Raw genomic sequence first — 23,104 nt, 5'->3', positions numbered from 1 at the left:
ACAAGCCAAGCTTCCTATGATAGATAAGTGTCGTCTCGAGACGGTGGCCGGTGCGTTGCATGTGAAAATTTCTGGAGAAGTAGCCGAAACCACCAGTCGCACCTTGACCGGGGGGGCGTTCGAACGCCGCCCGACTGCCAAAAATCACAAGGAAGCTCGAACTAGAAGTGCAGCAGTCGCGGTGGATGGTACCTTGCATTCTTCTCGAAGGAAAAATAGTGAGACCGAATATGACGGCATCGGAATCAGTTGAGCCCTGCATGGGGGATATGAACATGGCATCTCGGTTGTGCGGTCTAAAATGAAAATGCTGATAGTCAGATGTCATATGCAATCGACGGCCTCGATTTTGGTTTCTGGCCGGGAGAGCGTCATATAAAACCCGGCGCGGGGACACCATTCTCATGTCATCTTTAGACGGTTTGGAACCTTTTGTAACGGCGAAGCAAGAAGCACCTTATCCTCTCACCACCAGGTTTTGTCTTTTTTAATTTCCAGACTGCCATCCCGTTTTCCTAAGAATCTTCTGGCCAGAACTGAGCTGCAAGCTGCAAGCAGTATACAAGCGCATACCTTCGAAGGAATTCCTCGCAGATATCATAATCAATTAAGCAATCTAGACGTAATACAACCGACACAAGCCGGCACCGGACATCAGTATCTGCACCTGTGCAGCAACAAGAGCGCCCTATATATTAAGAGATTGAGGGATTTTAATAGGCGGAGATTCATTGGTTCCCGGCGACAGCACCAACTGTGGAGTTAGCTTACCCGCGTGTGCATCCTGCAGCGTACTACTTGCTCCGCTCGCTCCCTTGTTGCGTAACAAACGCCGCAGCACCGAACGCAGCCAGACAAAGCAAGTCGAGTCGGGGTACCTTTACGTGACGCCCGCGCCCTCGGAGCTAGCTAGGTAGTTAGACCTGGAATTTGAAACCACACAGTGAGTGATTGAGTGAGTCGACTCGGAGAGAAGGGCAGCAATTGATTGCTGTTAGTTCGTCCGTGCATGGGGAAAGAGAGGGGGGGGATTTCATTAGCTGATCAGAACCAAAGGAAGTTTACCTATATTTAGTGCGTCGGTGAGAAGGCGAATAAAAAGAAAGAAAAGATGCATTCCTCAAAGCTAAAAACGTCAACTTCCTCCTCCACATCGACACCACAATCCTCGCATTCTCTTTCTGCTCAGCAGCGTCTAGCTTCAATTTCCAACCACGTTAATCCTTCGAATAACAAAATGGCTTCAGCTTTCGATACCATCACTATGGCCCCAACAGACCCGTTATTTGGGCTGATGGCGGCCTACAGAGCGGACACTTTCGAGAAGAAGGTCGACCTTGGGATCGGTGCATACCGAGACGACAACGCCAAACCATGGGTTCTTCCTGTCGTCAAGAAGGTAAATCTTTGCTTCAATGCTATGGTTTTGGGTGATAAGAGGGTGCTAACAGTTACAAGGCCGAAGAAATAATCCGCAACGACCCTGCCAAAAACCATGAATACTTGCCAATCGCCGGTTTGGCCTCCTTGACTTCCGCTGCTGCTAAGCTGGTCTTTGGCAATGACAGCCCTGCTATCAATGAGAAGAGAGTATGTGTCCAATGTCTATACCTTCAGCAGCCCTATCAAGCTGCAGTATTATTTTGCTAGGCAGTTATCTAATACTGGCATCATATAGGTTGTCTCCTACCAAACAATCTCCGGCACCGGTGCTGTTCATCTCGGCGCTTTGTTCCTCGCAAAATTCTTCCCCAGACCAGAGAACCAATCTGTCTACCTCTCGAAACCAACCTGGGCCAACCATCATCAGATCTTCCAGAACGTTGGTCTCCCAATTGCAGAGTATCCTTACTTTGCTAGGGATACCTGTGGTCTGGATTGGGAAGGCTTGACTGCCTCCCTTCAAAGTGCTACACCTGGGTCGATAGTCTTGCTCCATGCATGTGCCCACAATCCCACTGGTGTTGATCCAACCCAGGAACAATGGAAGGCTATCGCGGAAATCATGAAGGCCAGGAACTTGTTCCCCTTCTTCGATACTGCATACCAGGGTTTCGCCTCCGGAGATCTTTCAAAAGATGCTTGGGCAATCCAGTACTTCATTGAACAAGGATTTGAGCTCTGTGTCGCCCAATCATTTGCGAAGAACTTTGGTCTTTACGGTCAACGTGCTGGATGTTTCCACTTCGTTGCTGCTCCGGGACCCCATGCAGAAGATCTAACTAAAAGAGTTGGTTCACAGCTCGCCATCCTGACTCGTTCTGAGATCAGTAACCCGCCAATCTACGGAGCCAAGATTGCATCGACAATTCTCAATGATGAACAATTGTTCAAAGAATGGGAGCAGGATCTGTGCACAATGAGCGGTAGAATTATCGCTATGCGAAAAGCCCTCCGAGATAAGCTGGTAGAGCTCGGAACTCCAGGAAACTGGGATCACATCACAAGCCAGATTGGAATGTTCTCCTTGTAAGCACAAGCTCCGGCGTCGGGGGAATGTCCATGCTTTTTATAGCATATCAGCTGATAACCATGACTCCTATAGTACCGGCCTGTCAGAACCACAAGTGCTCAAGATTAGAGAAGAGGTAAGCTCCAGCTGTCTCAGAACAAGCTCCACCTTCTCCGAAGCGATAGGGGATTTAGGCTAATTACAAATCTATCATTCTAGTTCCATATCTACATGGTAAGCTAGTCCCGGACCATCCGCTATTCTCGGAATGACTATTTTGCTGGGCCAGAACCTAAAAGATTGCTAACTTGTGACGTGATTTCAAGACCAAGAACGGCCGGATATCCATGGTGAGTTGTGTTGCATCTTCCTCATCGTTCTGACTTCTGCCCCTCCTATTGGTTACTGACCAGAGCTCTTTCCTTCCAATTTAGGCTGGCCTGAATACCCACAATGTCGAGTATGTTGCGACGGCTATCGACAAGGTCGTTCGCGAGAGTTCTTGAGTAGAGTAATATATACGCACGCTCGTTTAGATGGGGGGGAGCCATCTTGGAGGGGCTGGATAATAGATAGGGGCTTTCAGCCGAGGTTTTGGGATGCTGGACCAGCTTTTACACAATACTTACTAATTAGACGCAATCTCTTCTTGCATCTATATACTATTATACAACTACTTATTCTTTGGATTGGGACATATTGTTTCTCGCCTGCTTTGCTTTGGGTTACGCCCTTCATCTGCACACTGTACATATAATATCGGTATCATGAATAGACACACCGCAGTCTCAGGACGTCTACCTTCACTAAAAAGTCGTTGAAGACTCTTCACGAATAAGCATTTAAAGATAATTCACTCGCTCTGACAAAGAATATTTCCGATATTCCTCAAGAATGTCAATGTTCGAGCAGATGCCCGACCGATGCGCAAGCTTGTAATTAGTTTCTAAAGATCTATTGTTACAATTCCAAGGCTAGTATCTCACTAACGCCGTATACGCCCGCCTATGCATAGAATATATCCCATATCGTACACCTCATTGGGTTCAACCGGACCGTCACTTTTTCTTAGTAGACTTCTCTTTCTTGGCCTTTTTCGATTTTCCTTTTTTCGATTTCTTCTTCAAATCATTGTCTTCTTTGGCCTCTAATTCTCGTTTTCTCTTCTTCTCCGAATTCACTCGGGCCATTTCCTCATCATTGGTGTCTTCGACACCATCTGTCTTCGGTGCGGGCGTAGCGCTGGCTGACTTCTCGGCTTCATCGCCCGAGTCACTCATTACCAACCTAACACCGCCATCTTCGTCGTCGTCGTCACTGCTGCTTTCGGGGGCTCTCTGTCCCAAAGGATCCTTTACACCCTCTCCAAGTTCTCCTAGCTTCTCTTTAGCCCTCTCCTTCTGTAATCTAGTATTTTCCGCCCGTTCAATATCGTATTTATCGTTTCCTGCCAGGGCAGCGGATATAAACCTCTCAGCGGCGGCTTTATCTAATACAAGGTTTTCGCGAGTATCCACACGAGCGGAAGATGATGCGGTTGATGCTTTTTCTTCCTGCTTAGGTTCTTTGCTTTCGATATCACGGATCTTTTGGAAGTATTGTCGAACGCGGGTAAGTTCTTTCATGATCGGATGGTCAGCCGTTGGAGTAGCTGAGGTTTCAAGGTAAGCTATATTACACAGATATAGTTAGTAGATATTTAATAAATCCATGACTACGGGCATAGCGCATACTGTAGAGTAATGTTTCGAGGGCGTAGGTGGTGATAATGTAGAGTTTCGCCTTGTCGAACAAGGGCAACCTCGATGCATGTTTCGGAAGGTTCTGCTCTAGCAGGGGCTTCAGTGTCTCCGATATTGCATCGACACTATCCTCGAAGTCGTCGAGGGCTGGCCATAACTCGGACTCCATAGCGGATGATTGCGATTGGCGTCGTGATAGCTATAGCTTTTGTCGCGAATGTCGTGATGGGTTGTGTTCCAAGTTGAAGAGACTCAGCTCGCAAGCGAAAAAATATTTTAAGCCGCCTCTTGCGACCTCTTACCTTAACCTGGCTGCTTCCAAAACCTCAACTTCAGAAACTTCAAAAACCTGACGACACTCGAAACGACAACCCCACCAAACACCCCCTCATCGACGTCATGATCTAATACCAGCCTTAACTCTGGCTTCATCCAACGAAGGAAACAATGGCCCGCCCACCCATCACACAGCCACTACCCAAACCATGAACGTCCTCCCGCGAATCCACATCCTCGGATCCGGCAACATCGGCTGCCTTGTCGCCCACTCCCTTCGCTCTCTCGCAAACCCCCCACCAGTCACTCTCCTCCTTCACAAAGCCGAGGTCCAACAGGCATTCCGAAAATGTAGTAATCGCATCCGCGTCGAGCGGAATCGTATAGCCTCCTTAGTCGGTGGATTTCAGCACGAAGTTACCGACCGTGCCATGTTCGAAACATGGGCCTCGGCCTCTGCCAAACCGATCCAAAACCTTATTGTCACGACAAAAGCACACCAGACTATCCCGGCTCTCGAAAGTATCCGAGATAGATTATCCCCTGAGAGCACCATTATGTTACTACAGAACGGCATGGGTGTGCTAGAGGAAGTTAATTCAACGATCTTCCCGGATGCTAAGACTAGGCCGAATATGGTCATCGGAATAACTAGCCATGGTGCGCATACGATCCGTCCTTTCAATGTCATCCACGCCGGGTATGGTAAAATCGACATGTCAGTCGTCCCGCGAGAGCCGTTACCAAAAGGGGAATCTTATTCTATCGCTACACCTACCATCCTCTCTTTCCCACAGGAAACGAGACCGTTCATCGAAACACTATTGGAATGCCATGATCTAAGTTATGGAATTACAAGTTACCCAGAAATACTAGCCGTACAGCTCGAAAAACTAGCAGTCAATGCGGTAATAAACCCGTTATCTGTTATGTTCAACTGTTACAACGGCCAGCTAGTGTACAACTTCCCGATATCTAGAATGCTGCGATTGATTCTCTTCGAAGTTGCAAAGGTCATCGCTGCGATGCCGGAATTGGATAATATCCCATCAAGAGATATAAGATTTTCTCCAGAGAGGCTGGAGAGGGTTGTCATTGGAATAGCCAAGAAGACATCCGTAAATATAAGCTCTATGCTACAGGATGTACGGAGTGGCAAGAATACAGAGGTGGAGTATATTAACGGCTACCTTGTGAAGAAGGGTGCCGAATTAGGAATTCCCTGTGCAGTCAACTTCATGCTCAGAGAGATGGTGAAGGCGAAGCTAGAGATGGTCGGTGCCAAGATCAGAGCAGATCTACCATTAGAGGATATAGGCCGGGTACCTTATAAAGAAATGCTGTAGGTGTATTGAGCTTACTTTGGGCTTTGAACCCAAAGTTTCTGGCTATGAACTTGAAGGTTTATTTTGTTTACTGTATATATTACTACTCTTTTGGGCATCTTTGGGCACAAGCTGGTGTTTATTGCTTGATATTTGTATATACACTGCATTTGCGGATTAGAATTAAAGGCATATTGATATTGATTCGGCCAATGTCGATCCTGATCGGACTCAAATTTGGCTTCCAGATGTAATTGAAAACTCCTGCGCTAATGCTAACTATGAGAATGGGACGAATGATAACTAGAATAGAAAAACCGTAGAGCTCTCGTTGAAAGGTCATGATTCAACAATGTGCGCTAATGAACGCGGGCACTGAATGTCCTGGCGTAGAAAACGGTACCAGTCCCTAACTAGTTCCCCATGAAGCTTTAAGCTTGATCTCGCCAGTCTCGTCGTCAATAACCTTACCCCTATCCCAATCTCTTCCACCTTTATCCTTGCTCCATTTGATCCTACTTTCGTCCTTCGTCGTATTAGTTTCCCATGCCTCTATGAAATCATTATCAAATCCAGCCGCCTTTAAGCGCTCTTTCCCTTGTTGTTTCCACTTCTGTCGGTCACGGAGAGCTTCTAGCGCTGCTTCCCAATCGTCTTCATCCTCAGGGTTAGTCGGAGTCACATCCATTGTTGGGTCATAAGAAGGGTCAAAGCGGGCGTCCATTGCTGACGAGCCTGGAAGGCCTCGCCCACGCGGCCTTGGGCCATTCTTAGATTTATACGGGAAAGATGGTCCAATTTCTGGTGACCGATCTGCAGATTTCTTTGCGAGATATTCTGCGAGTGGGTCCTCGTCGTCCTGAGGCGGTGATAACCGAGATACCTTTGGTGAATCGGACCTCCTACGTTTTCGTGGAGATTGAGAATCGGAAGGCGATCTAGAACGTGATTTATGCCTTTTATGCGACTTGTGTCTTCGTTTATCCGGCGATGACGATCTTGATCTTGAATGCGACGGGCTTCTTGTTCTCGATCTTCTAGAACGATGGCTCCTCTTTGTTCGTTCCCGGCTTTTACTTCGCCGTCGCTCTTTATCCCGTCGGTCTCTGTGACTTCCTCGTTCCCGACTATAGCTTCTCTCTCTATCCCGATTCGATCGTTCCCGGTCTCTTTCTTTATCTTTACCCTTCTCCCCATCCCTTCTCTCACGCCGCGAAGCCTGTAGAAGTCGATCGATATCCCCAATCTCAACCCTCTGTCGTTTAACCCCTTTCCTATCACCATCCCTATCTCTTTTCCCGCGTTCTTTACTCCTACTCCTACTCCTCTCTTTCCTCCTCGTCGACCTAGCATCCGGACTTCGGCTCCTACTGCTTCTCCTATGATGATGATGCCTCTCCTTCTCCCTATCCCTGTCTCTCCCCTTACTCCTCCCGTCCTCCCTCCTCAACTTCTCAAGCCTCAATCTAGCCTCTTCGGCCTCCTTGGCAAGTAACGCCGCATTATGCGAATCCGCTTCTTTTACCAAATTTTTTAGAAATCGGGTGTTTGGCTTTGGGGCCGAATTTGGTTTTTTCCTACATAGATTTTTTATTTTAGTTTTTTTAATTTTTTTTATATAAATCTTAGCAAACTTATGTCTAATTTGTCGGCGCGCGCACAACGTCCTAGCGGCGGGGCGGCATTCGTCCATCCAAAGGAAGAGAGAGAGAGAGAGAGAAACAAGAAATCCGGGGTAAGCAAAAAAAAAAAAATAGAGCATACTCACCGATCCCCAGCAAAAGCTACAAGTCCGAACGCGGAATATCGGAGCGACCGCTCAGTGGCTTCCTTTTTCAGAAGTGACGCGGCGACAGCATCGGTGATTTCGTCGGACATTGTGCGAGAAAAAAAAAAAGAATAAAAAAAACCAACTAAAAAAGAAAAAGATTTGAAGGGATGGTCTAGAGTGCGACCACGTTGAAGTGGATTAGTGGAAAAGTCGATTGAAGGAGAATGTAAATGGATGGGAAGGTATGTATGGGTTGAGTTTCGTCCGAATTTAAGACAACGTTAGTTGGGGCCCGTGACAACACACAGGAGCGTTGGATTTTGAAACTCTCCCTGCATTTTCTGGGGGTGATGTGGTACAGGCCCGTGGGAGCGAGCGCAGGGAGCTCGGGGAACTAGTTCATAATGTAGCCTATAAGCTTATTAATGGTATTAACGGGACTTAGGCTTATATCGCTGGATGCTAATGCAGTCGCTAATTCTGGGATGTGCTTAGCTATAGCACCTACCCTCCGCCTCGAGCGCCTGAATTCGAGGCTAGCATCTACCTACTGAAGTAACCAAGTAGGCATGCGCATGCATATACACCACATGCACATGCACAGTGAAGCAGAAAGGTCTATATGGAAACAAATCGGACAGGAATGGTAAAGCTAAACTAAGTATCTATGATATCATGATAAAGGTCCCCACAATTGCTTCATTCATCAATTGCCGATATTGAAAATTATGGAATATGTACGAAAATGCTGTTTCTATAATTATAATCGAAGTCCAAAGGGCCCGAAGAGCTCGAAGTAAGATGAAAGTATATACCAGAATGCAGAATGCAGAACCCAAAGTCTAAAAAGCTCGCCCATCTAATTGCATATTGGCCGGGTTCACTTTTATATATCAAATCCAATCTTATCTCTATTATCATCGATCACTCGTCCATACCTATTCCAAAACCGTTAACATCTCGGCCTATAATATTATAAAGAACGAAAAATAGGCAGGGATACTTACTCTAACAATAACCTAAAAAACCATACCTCAAAATCTTCTTTCCTAAGGACTTTCTTCGCCCAACTCCTGCCCTGGCTGGCAACTTTCTTGATCCCTTCTTTCCCTTCCTTCTCCGCTGTGAAGTACCTAAGCACCTCAAAGGACTCTGCCATATCCAAGCTCAAGGGCACATAATGCACCCACGGGACTAGCCAATCCTCATGCCACTCTCTGAACAGTGCCATCTTGAATACTGCGCTGTTACTCAGTAAAAACGCATAGAACCGTCCACTAAAGGCGTTTCCGTCGATGTCTAGCAAGTACTTATGATTCCAAACATACTGCTGATCAACTGCGGCAGCTGGTTTAAAGAAGGCTTCTTGTTCTTTACAGTCCTCTTCGTCGCATTGGCCAATATGTGAAAAGTTGACATCGATGAGAGATTTCAGGGTCTCACGTTCGGCGGATTTAACCCTCCAGATAGTTTGTTTGTCGTTATTCTCCATTTCAAACATCTGGCTGGTTTCATTAAAGGCATTGAGGTGCATGACCACCCTTTGACGATGTTGACGTCTCCAACCTCCTCGTCGTGAAAACCCACCGGTGGTCGATCCGCGCCAGAATAATAAATCCTTCTTTTGGTCCCATGACATATCTTGGGTTTCATCATATGAAACCTTCCCGGCCCAGTACCAAGGTGAAGGGTACACGAGATCGTTATAACAGGACACTTTGCTTTGTGAAAATACCGGGAAGAGATTGTGTGACACATGATATGCATTAGGCCGTTGGAAGAACCCGTGTCGTCGTCGTACACTCGGCTGTAGGCAAACATCCGTCGATGCCGTTTTATTCGTAATAAACGGAATTGGGACCATTGTATATTTTTCAAGTGCATCAGGAGTCCCTTCTAAGGGATCTCGAGCTGGTGTTCCGGGTGGGCAGGATAACTTGCTGTTCCCCCAAATAGCTTGGTGCGCGAATTCATTGAATCGAGTGTCATCCGTATCTTTGACTTTGCCTTGCTCGTCCTTCGGGAAACCGGTGAAGGTATTCTTCGGAGTTCCTACAGCCCCCCTACTCTTTGCTTTGGAGACAAGAGTACTCATTTCTTCAGTAGGGAGCACAATCCTCGGCTCATCATGCGTATTAAACGCAAGATCCATATCTGGCAACCACTGTTTGAAGTTCTCGATCATCCCCACCGTAGCAGTACGCTGCCACTCTTCACCACCGGCAGTATCGATCACATTCCCATTTCGTAGTGACAACTTTAGGAGCGCCTGTGGGAATCCTAAAGCTTCTCTGGCCCTTTCTCTAATCATCTTTGGCGGCATGCCCCAGAACGGTTGGATTTGATGGAATACAACGTCGTATTCGTCAACAAGTAGTGACTTTCGGGATACTGCGAACTCATACCACTTGTCGAAGTTGGGAGGTGGTGCCATGCCGTATCGCTTCTTATAGTTCCTAACGGCATCGCGAAGGGAGGTAGATTGTCGTTGTTTCATAGCTTCGAACTCATTGAGACTATGTTCCATAAGATGTGCGATTGGGTGGATGTGTGGAGGAGGCGCTGTTGGCTGCGAAGACACAGCTGGAGTACGAGGTACAACAGAGATAAAAACTGAGAAAAGGATAAGTAGAATGAAAAACGTCCCAATGACGGCTCTTGTAGGTCCAAATCTTTGTGGCAAGATTTCTCGATTGTTTGGAAGACCGATGAAGTGGAACGATGCAAGCGTGAGGGCGGCGATCGTTCCAAATAGCTGGAAGGGCGAAGTCCACATCACCAATTGGCTTGCAACCAATGTTATCGAGAGATCAACCATGCTCCCAGATGGGGAAGACAATCTGGAGATCTAAATATCATCAGTGACCATTCGTTAACATCTATGCTGAAAATTCAACTCACAAGTATCGGCATGCATAGCCATCTCAACCCACCGAGCATACCCATACAAGTAATCTTCGCAAGGTTGAACCCAGCCCACTGAGGAACAGTATAGTCCCTCAGCGATTTCTCAAAATAAGTTGCCAGAAGCAAAAACCCACCGGCTGCACCAACAGCGGCCCTAAGATATCCACTCGAAGCCAGCGACTTCAAGTCAACGGTTGCGCCGGGCAGATTCTTGCTGTCCTTTAGCGAGCCGAGACTTATATCCTCCAACAGCACATATGCCATCGACTGGAAGACAATGTTTGATAAACCAATCGCCATCGAAGTATCCAGTATGACCATGGGCATCAGCGCAAGGAATGCAACCGAAGAAACCATCAATAGCAACCGCTTTGACCCTCTCATAGAGCCTTCCAATATCCCAGGCTCGCCGAGTGTGTAGTTTCGCAGAAATCTCGTTACTAGTGGTAGACCTGCCTGCGACGAACAAATAGATCACCGAGGGTATCGTTAGCAATTGTCGCTGTTTCTTCTCCAATATTCATACAGAAAGAACGTAAATTACAGACCTTATTCCACCAGGCCGCTTTCCCGGTCCAAGCAGGCCCTACCACCCTCTCACAGATTCCAGATAGCAGAATACACCCCACCAACGCCGTCACCTTCCTCCTCGTTTTCCTATCAATAGTAACCTGTAATTCTCCATTTCTGGTCGTTTGCTTCTGTACCATAAACAGAATCACAGCGACAGTGCACCATGATATCCCAGATACAAGTAGCGAATGTAATTCCGGTGTGAATATCGAAGTTATGAGAGTGGTAAGGAATATGTTGGTGATAAGAATGCCATTGGATTTCGGTTCCGAGCTAGAGGAGGACCCGGATATGCTGGTGAGTATGTAGGAGTTTAGGATGTTCATTTGGGTGGGAACCGTGGGGGTTGCGTCGTTCGTTATAGACTGATTAGGGGAGATCCCTCCCGTAGGAGAGTCTCAACTGGATCCGATAGGCCGCAGTACGAACTTTAGAGTTTGGAACCGATATGCTTCTGATTAGCCGTCTCCAGTGGTGATCGGATAGAGAGAAGTGCCTTGAAGGGGTTAGTGATATCTATAGATTTATTCCACACTCATCACCAATTCGACCGCAAACTTTAGAGCTCTAATTGTAGGTTGAGAACCAGGACTGGTATCGAGGGGCTCCAGGACGCGAGATTGAGATTCTATTCCGTTTTCTTTTAAGAAAAAGTCAACTGGCCAATGGCTCAACTTTATAGGTAGCTGCCTCGGATTGATCGCGATAGGACAGATAGTCGAGTTCTGGGGTATAATTCTAGATAAGTTCTAGAAATACACTGTTCTATCGCTTGGGTAAATATGAAAGTAATGTTCTGGGTGGAAGATGTCAAGGGGCGACGCGCAAAGGAGCTGAATCATAGTGAGCACGGACCGGGGCCCCTGAAGCGTGGTATTTTGGAGAGCCGACCTGCGAAAATGTATTTTCAACGCATCTGCATAACTACCTAACTAATTAGCTGGCCGGCTACAGCTGGTATCGGTATGCATGGGCCTTAATTATACACACGTGCCTCCATGTATGGTCATGGACGTAACTCAAAGCGCACGCCTGCCACGTTTCGCACCCCAAAATATTCTAGAAGTCAAGGCCCCAGCAAGTTTAAAAACTAGATAACGGCGGGCATGAAGCTGTAAGGATAATACTCAGCTTGCCGAAGCGTTTTAATACAAGACTAATATTTAACCAGGTGGTAAGTTGACTACTTGACTAAATATACCAGCTTCTGTACTTTAGCTTGCAGAATTCTAGGTCCCTACGTTGGGATTCTAGGTAGTACGTAGTACAATTGCAATAGTGGAGGGGCACGGGGTTATAGTAATACAATATTTGTGAAGAAACAGAATTTAATATATGATTCGGCCTCACTGTAATGACAAACTTTGTGAAGCCAAACGATAGTCGCTAGACCGGAGACAAAGAGCAAGAGCGAATGTCTAGAATACATTTTTGCATGAAAGTGCTTGTTAGTCCTCTCATCCGCTTCCGCTTCCGCTTTCTCGTCCAACCGTTCTTTCGTTATTTTCCATACGCTTGTTACCAAATCCAATCCAAAAGTATCCAGGAAGAGATACGCTCAAAGTTCGTAGGTAAGGCCCTTTACCTTTCCTATGACTCGTCGAATCTGGGTCTCAGTAGCCTCGGACAAGTGTTCAAGCCCAGTGGCAAGTGAGACACGAGATCTAGACCAATGGAAGATATTGAGACGCTGGTTGCGCGAAGTCACACCGTCATTATCTTCCGCCAGAATGATAATTTTCATCCAGATATCAGCTGGGAGCTTCCCCGGAAGTTGTGGATCTTGGTATACTTTAGACTCCGAAAGTTTGGGGTCGAGTTTAACGCCTTTCGGCTTCGCATTGATAGACTCTTTGGCAGCGGGCGACACCGCCGGTGAGTTCTCTAGCTTGAAAGTGCTGTCAACACTTGTTCTCTGAGAACCTAGATTATAGCGAGTGATGTTAATATTCGGAAGTCAATGATTTCAGATAAGGCTTGTAAATACGTACTCTTCAGTTCGATCTTTAGAGTAGATTCATATCCGTCGATGACGATAGGGCCTGCATAGTCGACGAGAATTGCTCGACTAACAACCACCAAACGCATGACTCTCTTCCACAGCAAAGAAGCCTTGACACCTTGTGCCTTAAGCACGTTTAGCTGGATCCTGGCCCTTGAGCGGTCTAGACTATAGCGGGAGTCATTCAATGCTTTGCGGCTCTTGGACGGGAAGGAGCTGGCGTTGAAGGAATCGTCACGGTCTTGGATGCTATTTCTTCGGTTCTCGCGACGTCCTTCATCACACCCTGTGTCACTAACCACTGAGCTCCTTCTACGACCCTGTCCGTTTGTCATTAGCTCCTCAATAGTAGCCGCATCTTCATCCCTTCGCTCCTCAGCTTCCTTCAAAACGGTAAGGCCTAATGCAGTTACCAATGGGTTTTCAGTCATGATGATCCCACGGCAGCTTGTTAGACCATCATACTTGCGAAGGGTGGCGGCAAATGGCCCTTCTTTCAATGACGGGAGATGTGGATGCAAGTCAGATGGCAAAGGATGCTCGGGAATAACATAACTCATCCACATCGCGGAAAGATCAGTGGCGCCAATATTTGACATCACGACGTATGGAATCCCGCGAAGGCCATGGATATCCGCAGGATCGCGAGGAGCGTCCAAAGAAGATGGGGGACTTGACGACAGATGACTAGAGCCAATGGTTCCAATGCTCGCTTTTCCTATTTTCGTAGTATCGTATTAGTGCGCAGGATGGTGCGAACCGGGATGAAATTATAACTTACTAGAGGATTCAGCAAGATTGTCTAGATCACTGGCCTGAGTATTGTGTGGCGCCAAGTAAAGATGACCGCCAGATGACCTGATGTCAAATCCTTCAACTGAGTAGTTAACATCAGTCAGTTCATCGACAGCGTTAGACTTCCTAGCGTTGCCAAAGTCGTATGGGATGAAGATAGGGTGTTCCAGGGCGTAGACTTGGAAAAAAGCTTCCACTGCAAAGTCACCGAGCGGATTGTGGGAGATTTCAAGACGTCTGACACACTTCAGATTGACAAAGGATTCCAAAAAGCCAACCCAGTTCTCTAGATCTTCAACGGTATCAAGTGAAATGTTGTTGTTACTGATATCAAGATCACGAAGGTCTGGGCAGACAGAAACGGCTCGGCGTAGGTGACGGAGGGATGAAGCAGTTAACTCATTTCCAGAAAAGTTGAGCTCTTCAATTCGGGAAAGTCCAGTTTCCGCCAGTTCGTAAAGTGCATCGCAAACGATAGCAATGCCATCTTCACCGAGCTGGCGTCCAGTAGCATCAAGTTCAACGACCGGGTCGCGCTGAACAGCAGCAAGTTTTTTTTCTTCGCCAATCTTAGGGATTCTTTTCTGGATATCCCGTTGGATTGACTGTGCAAGCTTGACGCCAGCTATTTTTCGCTATAGTAGTAGATAGATGGTTATGTTAGAAGGGCATCATCATATGCATATGGCTTACTGCATGAGTGCTGGTTTGGCAATAGCTTACATTGACATAAGTTAACTTCCCCATTGTAGCAATAACTTAGAGCCTGGAGGCTCAGTAGCGAATGCCTGGGTTCGGTTCTCGATTCTAAGGTATTTGTTCTGTGTACAAAAGGTAGAGCTGATTAGAATAGGCGATATCAAAAGAAAGTAATGGGTGGGTTGGAAAGCTTGGGTCTGGAGCACGCAATGGGAAAGCCTGTGAATAGGGAGTGATACTATTTGTGACAGTAAGGGGTGGGTTCGGATGGTTAGGTGCTGGAGAGCGATAGGGTAAGTGGGAAGGGGGTTATGGGAGGTTATACGCGACGATATGAGATGAGGTCAGATCAGGTGATGTGAGGTAAGGTGAAGTGGGTGAGGTTGCACGTTGAGCGTTGATATAAATGATGTTTTACCGCAGGACTGTAGACCATCGGCCGTCGACCGTCAACTGTACTATACCGTCTTAAAAACTCGAAGTTCGACAAAGCAACTTTAAAGTACGTAAGCAAACTACTATGGAGCGTGACTAACCAGCTTGCGAAACAGCTAGGGAAACAAAGATCTAATGTTAATAGCTGTGGTTTACCTAGCAATATAATATTTGTACGTTTAAACGTTTACGCGAGAGATAATATTAATATTGAGATGTTCCGAGATCGAGAATGAGGGACACCCTTCGTTGCCAAGGGGCGAGTTGAATAAGAGACAACCGAAGACAGAAACAGAATCGATTGGGAATGCTAATTCCAAGAAATTCGAACTCGACAGCAGTGCAGAAGCGGCGGGTTACAGTACTAGTTTATACTATAGTCCAAGAAACACGCTGGGCAATTACTTGTTAAAGCGTTTATTAGTATAGGTCGTTGTTGATGAAGATATATAGACATACAGCTATCACAGTGCCCAACTTACGTTATAGTCCTTTAACATTGATATTATAATTAATGCATTGCTCAGGCCTTTAATTCGTTGCCACTAGTATGCATCTGCATGACGACGACGGCACAGGTGCAGGGACGGTTATAAAATGTTGTATTAGACCAACATCTTTTTGGCTGAGCCGCCTTTGTTATAACTTCGGCCAATATTACTAGCTAGTACTAGCTATCGGACCCAATGACGGGATTTAGCTTACGAACATTGAGTCAAGTGTGGAAATATTAAATGTTGACATCCTTGGCCACGGGATCTCCCATTGTTTCATCGGGTAGCAGCAGCAGCAGCAGCATATGCAGCATGGCACTCTGCAGGAGCATAAAGTTATTTTTAAGCTGCGCCACCCAAAGAACCAAATTGCAATATTGATGAATTGACAGAATAATAGTTGGTATCCAATACTGCTACTTGCTTATGTATCTGTTACATATGACGCATCTACGTAGGCACTTAGGACTCAAAGTAACGTATATGATAATTATAAAAAGTAAGTAACTATGACTTGCCATTGAAATTGCGTTGTTTCAGAACATCCAACAAAGTGGCTTGTTAACTTAATGCTGGTTATGTTGGCCGTTGGGTCGTTCGAATTCGCGAATGAAACCTCTCCCCGAGCTCTAAGCCAACAGCTAAGTGGAAGTTATTAGCTACGTAGCTGCAGAATATCATGCAATGGCTTCACAACGGTGCCTCCGCCGGCTCGCAAGTCTTTCATGCAAGGAATCCGTTTCCGTTTCCTCTGTAAATTCAAGATGGCGTCCGGCTCTTTTACCCCAATCTCGGCGGGTTCACCCCCACCACCTCACGCGACGGTCCATGACATCCACGTCTCTCGGACAAAGCATTGCCAAAGCCATTGAGGTGCGACAACCTGACATATACCCCTCAAAATTTGTTTTGTGAATATGCTAACACTTGCTAGTCGACAGGACCAATCAGTTTGATTCATTACATGAAACAATGCCTAACTGGAAAAGACGGGGGATACTATACCTCTTCCCCAGACCCATTCGGCAAGTCGGGTGACTTTGTGACATCCCCTGAGATATCACAAATGTTCGGCGAGCTGATTGGTATATGGATAATCTACGAGTGGATGTCCCAGAACCAATGCAATGGGAAGAAGGTTGTACTTATAGAACTTGGTCCCGGAAGGGGGACACTTATGGACGATGCTCTGCGAGTCAGTTGTCCTATGAAAAAAAAAACTCTGATCCGGTGATACGGAATGCTAAATTTTGGTACCACCGTAGTAGGTAATGCGGAAGTTCGAACCGTTTGCCAAGTCCGTCTCCAGTGTGAAGCTTGTCGAGGCAAGCGGTCCTCTACGAGATTTACAATGTGCAAAACTATGCGGAGAGGACATCAAACCTCGATGGCAGGGAACCAATTGGACTGAAAATACCAAGCATTTTGGTGCTCCAGTTACCTGGTATGATGATGTCCGGCAAATTTCATTACGTATGATGTTCTTATCCTACCGCAAGAATTATCTACCATTAGTGCCGACGTTCTAACCTGAATATAGAGCATGATGAGGCACCCTTTTTCATCGCTCATGAATTTTTTGATGCGCTCCCTATTAACGCCTTCGAAAACACACCGGATGGTTGGAGGGAACTCCTAGTTGATGTTAAGAAGAACAAACTCATCCTACCTAACTCTGAGGAACCCAAAGAGCCCGAGTTCTGCTTTACACTTGCCCCAAAGCTATCGGCCCCAGCACGTGCATTGAATAGCCTCTCACCACGTTATGAAGCACTCTCAAGGGTCCCCAATGCGATGGTAGAGATATCGCCGGACTCGCATGGCTACATCATCAATTTTAGCAGATCAATACATAACGCAGGGAGCGGTGCCGCTCTCGTAATCGACTATGGACCGGCCAATACGGTTCCCATGAATTCGTTACGAGGAATTCAAAAGCACAAAAGAGTCTCGCCATTTGTACAGCCTGGAAAAGTCGACCTATCGGCTGATGTAGATTTCGGGGCCTTGGTGGAAACAGCTCTGAGACCTGACTTCAATGTTGAAGTTCATGGGCCTGCTGAGCAGTCCCAATTCTTATTTGGATTGGGTATCAAGGAAAGATATGAGAGCCTTGCTCAGATGGCTGAGGGTGATTCGGAGACATTGGCCATTCTGAAATCGGGGTTCGAAAGATTGACAGAGAGGGGTGGTCTCGGAATGGGGATGATTTATAAAGCTCTGGCGATTGTGCCAGAGTCTGGAGGGAGGCAAATCGCAGGCTTTCAACGGGAGGCTCCAGTCGAGGAAGATCCTATTGCAGAGGAGCAACCACAAATTTGAGCTCCCCAGGCATGTATACATGTATATATGTAAATAGGTTCGGAGTTGAGTTTAAACAAGTAAATGGACGAGACCCAATGACGACGTATATAATAACGGAAAGTTCTGTTAACTTCGGTTGTAATTAAACTAGTCCCTTAAAAAAATTGTATCAAATAAAGCCCACCGTTTGGGGCCTAAAAAGCATGTTATGTTTCTGTCTATAACTACACGCACCATCGAGGTTGTGTAAATACTCGAGTATGGATGATCATGATCAGTCAGTACAGTCTGGATGTCAGTCGTGACAAGGCTGAATCCAGGTTATATCGACATTCCATTCAAAGCGATCATTCAAAAAAGAATGCTACTGTAATCAGCGAGTTAAAATCTTGATTCGCATGTATTAAACCCCGCTAGTTTCCTTCCCGTCGAGCCAACATTCTCGATATTGAAAACGGTTGACGTTCGAAGCCTTGGCTGTGGCACCACCATGTGATATTTTTCGCGTTGACCAGCACCGAAGCCGCGGTTCTGCTCTCCACAACCTTCAGCTCATGCACGAACCGTGACACTTCACGATATACCCCGGCCTGTGGTTTCTCCAATTGCCGTGCCGGCAGCATAATCTGGTTCCTTAAACTTACCTTTTAAAAGAACCTTACATCGCTGACTTGAGCTGTGTGATTCGTCAGATGGTATTCTGGTGTATACCGTCTAGTCTTAGCATAGTCTGGTCGGTGCTTTAACAACGTTGTCGCAGCCGAGTTTGAGGCTTGTCGCGCCTTTAGTCCGCGGTTTAACTTGAACTCATCTTAGCGACATCTCACGATATCTTGGGAGCTCGGGCTCTTCGGCTCTTCGGTTTTATACCTTCTTCCTATTTCTCTTTTTTTTCTTTCTCTGGTTTTGGGGCCGCCTTGCTACCGTGGTGCGGGCCTGATTGATACTTGTGAGGATACCCTCACCACTTCGCCACCAAAGCGGCACCTATCACAACGTCTAACAAGCAAGAAGCCATATTAACTTCTAAGCGACCATCCCAGTTCTAGACCCAAACGCAATCCCCTTTCTACTTAAAATATCATATATCCCGCATGGCGGACTCAGTCGGTATGAAGCTTCCCTTTAATCAACCATATCTAATCTACGTATCGAGACTAACCGCCTAACCTCCCTTTTGAACAGACCGAGTATTCGTCCATGCTCTCAACACCGTCAAAAAGCTACCGAGGTCCGGGTCCTCACGGCCGCCGCCAGAGGACAGATTAAAGCTATATGGATTATATAAACAGTCAATGGGTGCGGATGGACCTTTCCGTTTCATACATACCACGATTATCTCGATATACAGTGGAAGACTGACGTGATGGATTTACTATGATTAGAGGGGGATGTTGACGGTGTGATGCCACGGCCTACAGGGCTTAGTGATGAGGAGGTCACAGAAGCCAAAAAGTGGTATGTTAACTACCATAGGGGTGGAAAATATCCACTCTTATCATCAGAGTGATATAGCTAAATGTGGGACTCGTCACACTAGGGACTCATGGCACGAACAAAAGGGCCTGTCAAAGACCGAAGCCAAACGGCGATATATCACAACATTGATAGATGTATGAAAACTACCCCCTCATATGGACCCCCCCTCACCCCCCATGCTATATGCCAGTTGTCTACCCCTCAAACACCTTCCCTAACGAGATATCAATCACCTGCCCAGGCTATGCACCGCTTCGCAGTCACCACTCCAGATGCAAAAGAACTTGTCGCCGAACTCGAATTCGTCTGGGACCAAATCAAATCCAACCAAACTTCCTCTTCCTCATCCACTACAGCTGCCCCGGCACAGCAACAGCAAGCCCTTTTGTCATCGGCTGCGACTACCCCACGAAGACAACCCGCCAGTGGTCTATCACACTCTCAAAATATCTCTGCAACAGGCTTGCAAATCCTCCCACCGATGAGCCCCACCGAGGAAGGAAGACGATTCACAAACTTCCCGCCAGTAGGAATGGGTGTCCAAACCGACTCCGAAGAAACTGGGAACCGTCCGGACACCGGTGACGACGACGAGGATGAGGACGAGCACTACGAGACAATGGATGAATTCGACGAAAACGGGTTACCAAAGGTCACGGTCATCAACGAACCAGCAGGATTTAAAGAAGGTGGCAGTACTGGGAACTTAATACGTAGTATCAACACCCAAACCGCCGTAGGTGGAGGAGGAGGAAGTGGCGTAGAATCAGACATCCTAAGGCAGAAGAAACAACATATTAAACACCTGAGTTCCTCGCAATTTACCACGACCAAAAAGTCACTGGCAGCATTATCATCGACCGGATCAATGCCTCGTACCAACCCACAACAACAACAACCGACGAATGGACAGACCTCCCGTGAGAATGCGCACTACACACGCTGGAAGCAACGCGTTGAAGTTGCACTTACGAAGATGACGGCAGAGGTAGCAGCGCTAAGAGAACAGTTGGATGTTGCTAGAAATTTGAATGGAGGCGGCATGAACCTATCAAGAGGGCGATTGAATTGGATAAGAAGGTGGATCGGCTGGGGCGTTTGGACGGTATTGAAACACATCGTTATCGATGCGATTCTAATAGGGGTATTGGTAGTCTGGATGAGGAAAAGAGGGGATAAAAGAGTTGAAGGCGTATTAGGATTACTCGGTGGATTCCTAAGTGAGAGATTGAGGCTAAAGAAGGATGTACCGGATGTGAGCAGAACATTTGTCATTGCATAAAAGGGATAGAATCCGTGGGCATTAGAAGAGCTGTACGATCAAAAAGGGAGGTAATATGGTTTTGGTTTTTTTTGGTACAATAATATCTGGTTAAGCTTGGGATATGAAAGCCTTCGTCTGATAGACTGACTGATTGTAGACATGATACTGCCGTGCTTTGTTTTTTTTATTAGCATTGTTCATTCTTCGATGTTTATATACTATCTTTCCTTTGCGCTTGTAGCAGGTGCATGTATTTTGAAGCTTCATTAGAACGGGTGGAAGATCGTTAACGTTGTATGGACAGCATTTATACATTACGACCTGGGAATTTAGCCAGCACAGCGTTATCAACGGTCGATCGCGACCTATATTCATCGTTGCTTCTTTGGGATACAGTCTCCCACCTACATCATATATTTGCTTATAGACTAGCATACCGGTACCATGAAAGTTAGGTCACGGTATTCTTTATGGGTGTAGTTACGAGCTGGCAACAATTAGGTAAATCGTTAATATCTTAAATTCGCTTCTAAATGCTGGATTATATATAGTACACAGTATATGCTGAAATACAGAATTCAATTCCCTTTTCCACGCACTATTTCTAATGAAAACTTCCCATGAAAAGAGATATCGTCGGCATAAGTGACGACAATAATAATAATAATAAGAATAAGAATATCCATGAACCGTGTCACCTCTCTGATAATATATGAGTGTGGGCTGGCGCCCCTCTTAAAGTGGTTCGCGGGTCTTCAGGAGGCCCCTAGCCATGCGCAGCCGTTCTAATGCTGAAAGTCTTTGCGTCGGTGATACAAAGTAACCGTCGCCATAATCCTCCTCTTCTTCCCTTGGTGTGACGATCCTTCTCCTCTTTGGCTTTGGCTCCGGCTCTGGACTGGATTCAATTTCGATAACGATTGGTCTCTTCCTCTTTATTTTCACACTGCTATTCATAGGTGTAGGTTTCGGAAACATGTGGCCCTGACGCAAGGGCCGCCGTCGTTGAGGAGGAGTACTCTACTCTCCCTCCGTCAACAATCCAACTTGCTCTTGTATTCGCTCGTCCTCCTCTGGCAATAAGTCTCTAAACTTCACCTCGGCGATATCCGCCTTGTTCGCCTCACTGTCATCAACATCCTTCGTTCTCATCGGTCTTAGAATGTTTCTTTGGAAGATTGGCGAGAAGAATGCTCCTTTTCCTTTGTCCTCTTCGCCCTTTCCTCCACGCATTACGAGGACCACCTCGCGATAAGTATCTTTCATAACTTCGGGTGGGACGACGTATTCGTACGCTCTAAGGCGTTTGAAGCGGTAGAATTTGCGGCCTTCGGCCGAGGTGTGGGTGTAATCTTCGTTTGATGTGTCAGCATCATCATACTTTCGTTTTACCGCCCCAGAGACACTCTTGCCGTCCGGGAGGTAGTAATGAAACTTCGAATCTTCGGGTGCGCCATCGTCGTTCCAGGGTCGGAGGAGAGCGTAATCTAGCCCTGGGTCTCGGGTGTTGGACTGGGCGACTGGGTTTGTGGATAACTTGACGATAACGTAACCGAGACCGTCAGGGTGAGCGTCTAGATCTGGGAGTACTGGCCAGGAGTTTACGGCCTTCACATTTGACTTTGTGGGATGTTTCGGCAATGCCCAGGTTTTACCTGATGGCGGATTGGCGACATCAAAGCCCTTGATGACGGCTTGTAACATGGCAACGGGATCATTGGTGGTGTTTTTGATGGTACGCTTTGCGTGTTTTGTGATATTTTCGATGAGTTCACGGGATGTTGTAGATTGGAAGGTGGAGCGGGAGGCTTCGTTGGCAATGTATTCTGTACGACGAAGGAAGGATACACCGGCCTTAGCATGGCTAGGTTTTCCAAGGGCGGAGATGGGACGGAGAAGAAGTTGGTCGCTTGGGTGGACTTTGGGTTGGACTTCTGGAGCTCGAAGAGCGGCATAGGCGACTAAAAGGTTATATTAGCAATTGATAACTCAATATTTTTGTTTTCGGTTTTGTTTGTTGATTCATACGTGGGAGTTGAGATGAGAATACGTCTGGCCCAAACGGTAGTAAATCGATTGGCATTCCTAGTTCCGAGTCTACTTCGATATTGAGAGGCTGTTCTCGCACCAATCTCGAGGCAAAATTGGCGCTTGTGTATTCAGTTGCAGCATTGTTTGGAATTTCGAGAAGCTTGGGAGGTTGTGGGGGGGCTGGGAGATGGTTTTGATATCGTATTCGGGTGATGAAGTCTTGGTGATATTTGCGCTCCTGGCCGCTCGGCCTCCCCGATGAGGAGGTGGGCCTTGATGCCATTGTGAGTTCGAGACGAGCGAAAGAAGCAAGACAGCGAGAAATTAAGGGTGGATCACGTCGAGATTAGTCAATGAGAACTGGCGATGTGGTGATGGCGATGGGTGGTGAAGGATGATGTTAGGTGATGATGTAGGTTGAGGTGAAGGTGGATGAAGTTGGAATTGGTGGCAGTCGAACGCGACTTTGGCGCTGGGGATTGGATTTCTTGGCGTCGGCAACTCAAAGCTGGCTTCAAGCTCCAACGACAACATCAAGCTTCAGATTACCACATC

The 23,104-nt window shown here is 46.7% G+C and overlaps 10 protein-coding genes across 10 annotated transcripts; 4 read left to right on the top strand and 6 right to left on the bottom strand.

Annotated features, from left to right (window-relative positions):
* Nucleotides 1-1,237: 1,237 nt before the first annotated feature.
* AOL_s00215g105 (uncharacterized protein) lies at nt 1,238-2,958 on the top strand (the record flags this gene model as incomplete). Its single annotated transcript, XM_011129307.1, has 7 exons — nt 1,238-1,399; nt 1,459-1,590; nt 1,679-2,469; nt 2,546-2,588; nt 2,672-2,686; nt 2,779-2,802; nt 2,887-2,958. The coding sequence occupies 7 exons, from the start codon at nt 1,238-1,240 to the stop codon at nt 2,956-2,958; spliced, it is 1,239 nt and encodes a 412-aa protein (XP_011127609.1).
* A 552-nt stretch (nt 2,959-3,510) lies between these two features.
* On the bottom strand, nt 3,511-4,363 carry AOL_s00215g104 (uncharacterized protein; the record flags this gene model as incomplete). The annotated part of the gene is made up of 2 exons (XM_011129306.1): nt 3,511-4,121; nt 4,186-4,363. 2 exons carry the CDS (start codon nt 4,361-4,363, stop codon nt 3,511-3,513), a joined length of 789 nt encoding a protein of 262 aa, XP_011127608.1.
* A 316-nt stretch (nt 4,364-4,679) lies between these two features.
* AOL_s00215g103 (uncharacterized protein) lies at nt 4,680-5,816 on the top strand (the record flags this gene model as incomplete). The annotated part of the gene is made up of 1 exon (XM_011129305.1): nt 4,680-5,816. One exon carries the CDS (start codon nt 4,680-4,682, stop codon nt 5,814-5,816), a length of 1,137 nt encoding a protein of 378 aa, XP_011127607.1.
* A 388-nt stretch (nt 5,817-6,204) lies between these two features.
* AOL_s00215g102 (uncharacterized protein) lies at nt 6,205-7,673 on the bottom strand (the record flags this gene model as incomplete). The annotated part of the gene is made up of 2 exons (XM_011129304.1): nt 6,205-7,372; nt 7,564-7,673. 2 exons carry the CDS (start codon nt 7,671-7,673, stop codon nt 6,205-6,207), a joined length of 1,278 nt encoding a protein of 425 aa, XP_011127606.1.
* Nucleotides 7,674-8,504: 831 nt separating this feature from the next.
* On the bottom strand, nt 8,505-11,372 carry AOL_s00215g101 (uncharacterized protein; the record flags this gene model as incomplete). The annotated part of the gene is made up of 4 exons (XM_011129303.1): nt 8,505-8,531; nt 8,600-10,414; nt 10,468-10,929; nt 11,022-11,372. 4 exons carry the CDS (start codon nt 11,370-11,372, stop codon nt 8,505-8,507), a joined length of 2,655 nt encoding a protein of 884 aa, XP_011127605.1.
* Nucleotides 11,373-12,604: 1,232 nt separating this feature from the next.
* Nucleotides 12,605-14,590, bottom strand: AOL_s00215g100 (uncharacterized protein; the record flags this gene model as incomplete). Its single annotated transcript, XM_011129302.1, has 4 exons — nt 12,605-12,969; nt 13,038-13,766; nt 13,830-14,478; nt 14,567-14,590. The coding sequence occupies 4 exons, from the start codon at nt 14,588-14,590 to the stop codon at nt 12,605-12,607; spliced, it is 1,767 nt and encodes a 588-aa protein (XP_011127604.1).
* Nucleotides 14,591-16,299: 1,709 nt separating this feature from the next.
* On the top strand, nt 16,300-17,793 carry AOL_s00215g99 (uncharacterized protein; the record flags this gene model as incomplete). The annotated part of the gene is made up of 4 exons (XM_011129301.1): nt 16,300-16,344; nt 16,406-16,666; nt 16,740-16,944; nt 17,012-17,793. The coding sequence occupies 4 exons, from the start codon at nt 16,300-16,302 to the stop codon at nt 17,791-17,793; spliced, it is 1,293 nt and encodes a 430-aa protein (XP_011127603.1).
* A 1,076-nt stretch (nt 17,794-18,869) lies between these two features.
* AOL_s00215g98 (uncharacterized protein) lies at nt 18,870-20,536 on the top strand (the record flags this gene model as incomplete). The annotated part of the gene is made up of 5 exons (XM_011129300.1): nt 18,870-18,885; nt 18,961-19,074; nt 19,161-19,233; nt 19,316-19,388; nt 19,496-20,536. The coding sequence occupies 5 exons, from the start codon at nt 18,870-18,872 to the stop codon at nt 20,534-20,536; spliced, it is 1,317 nt and encodes a 438-aa protein (XP_011127602.1).
* Nucleotides 20,537-21,253: 717 nt separating this feature from the next.
* AOL_s00215g97 (uncharacterized protein) lies at nt 21,254-21,475 on the bottom strand (the record flags this gene model as incomplete). The annotated part of the gene is made up of 1 exon (XM_011129299.1): nt 21,254-21,475. One exon carries the CDS (start codon nt 21,473-21,475, stop codon nt 21,254-21,256), a length of 222 nt encoding a protein of 73 aa, XP_011127601.1.
* A 63-nt stretch (nt 21,476-21,538) lies between these two features.
* Nucleotides 21,539-22,832, bottom strand: AOL_s00215g96 (uncharacterized protein; the record flags this gene model as incomplete). The annotated part of the gene is made up of 2 exons (XM_011129298.1): nt 21,539-22,479; nt 22,547-22,832. 2 exons carry the CDS (start codon nt 22,830-22,832, stop codon nt 21,539-21,541), a joined length of 1,227 nt encoding a protein of 408 aa, XP_011127600.1.
* Nucleotides 22,833-23,104: the final 272 nt, after the last annotated feature.

This window comes from Orbilia oligospora (genome assembly GCF_000225545.1).
Source record: "Orbilia oligospora ATCC 24927 unplaced genomic scaffold scaffold00215, whole genome shotgun sequence".
Classification (NCBI taxonomy): domain Eukaryota; kingdom Fungi; phylum Ascomycota; class Orbiliomycetes; order Orbiliales; family Orbiliaceae; genus Orbilia; species Orbilia oligospora.
Note: the sequence above shows the minus strand (reverse complement) of the source record. Positions and strands in the feature narration are given on the sequence as shown.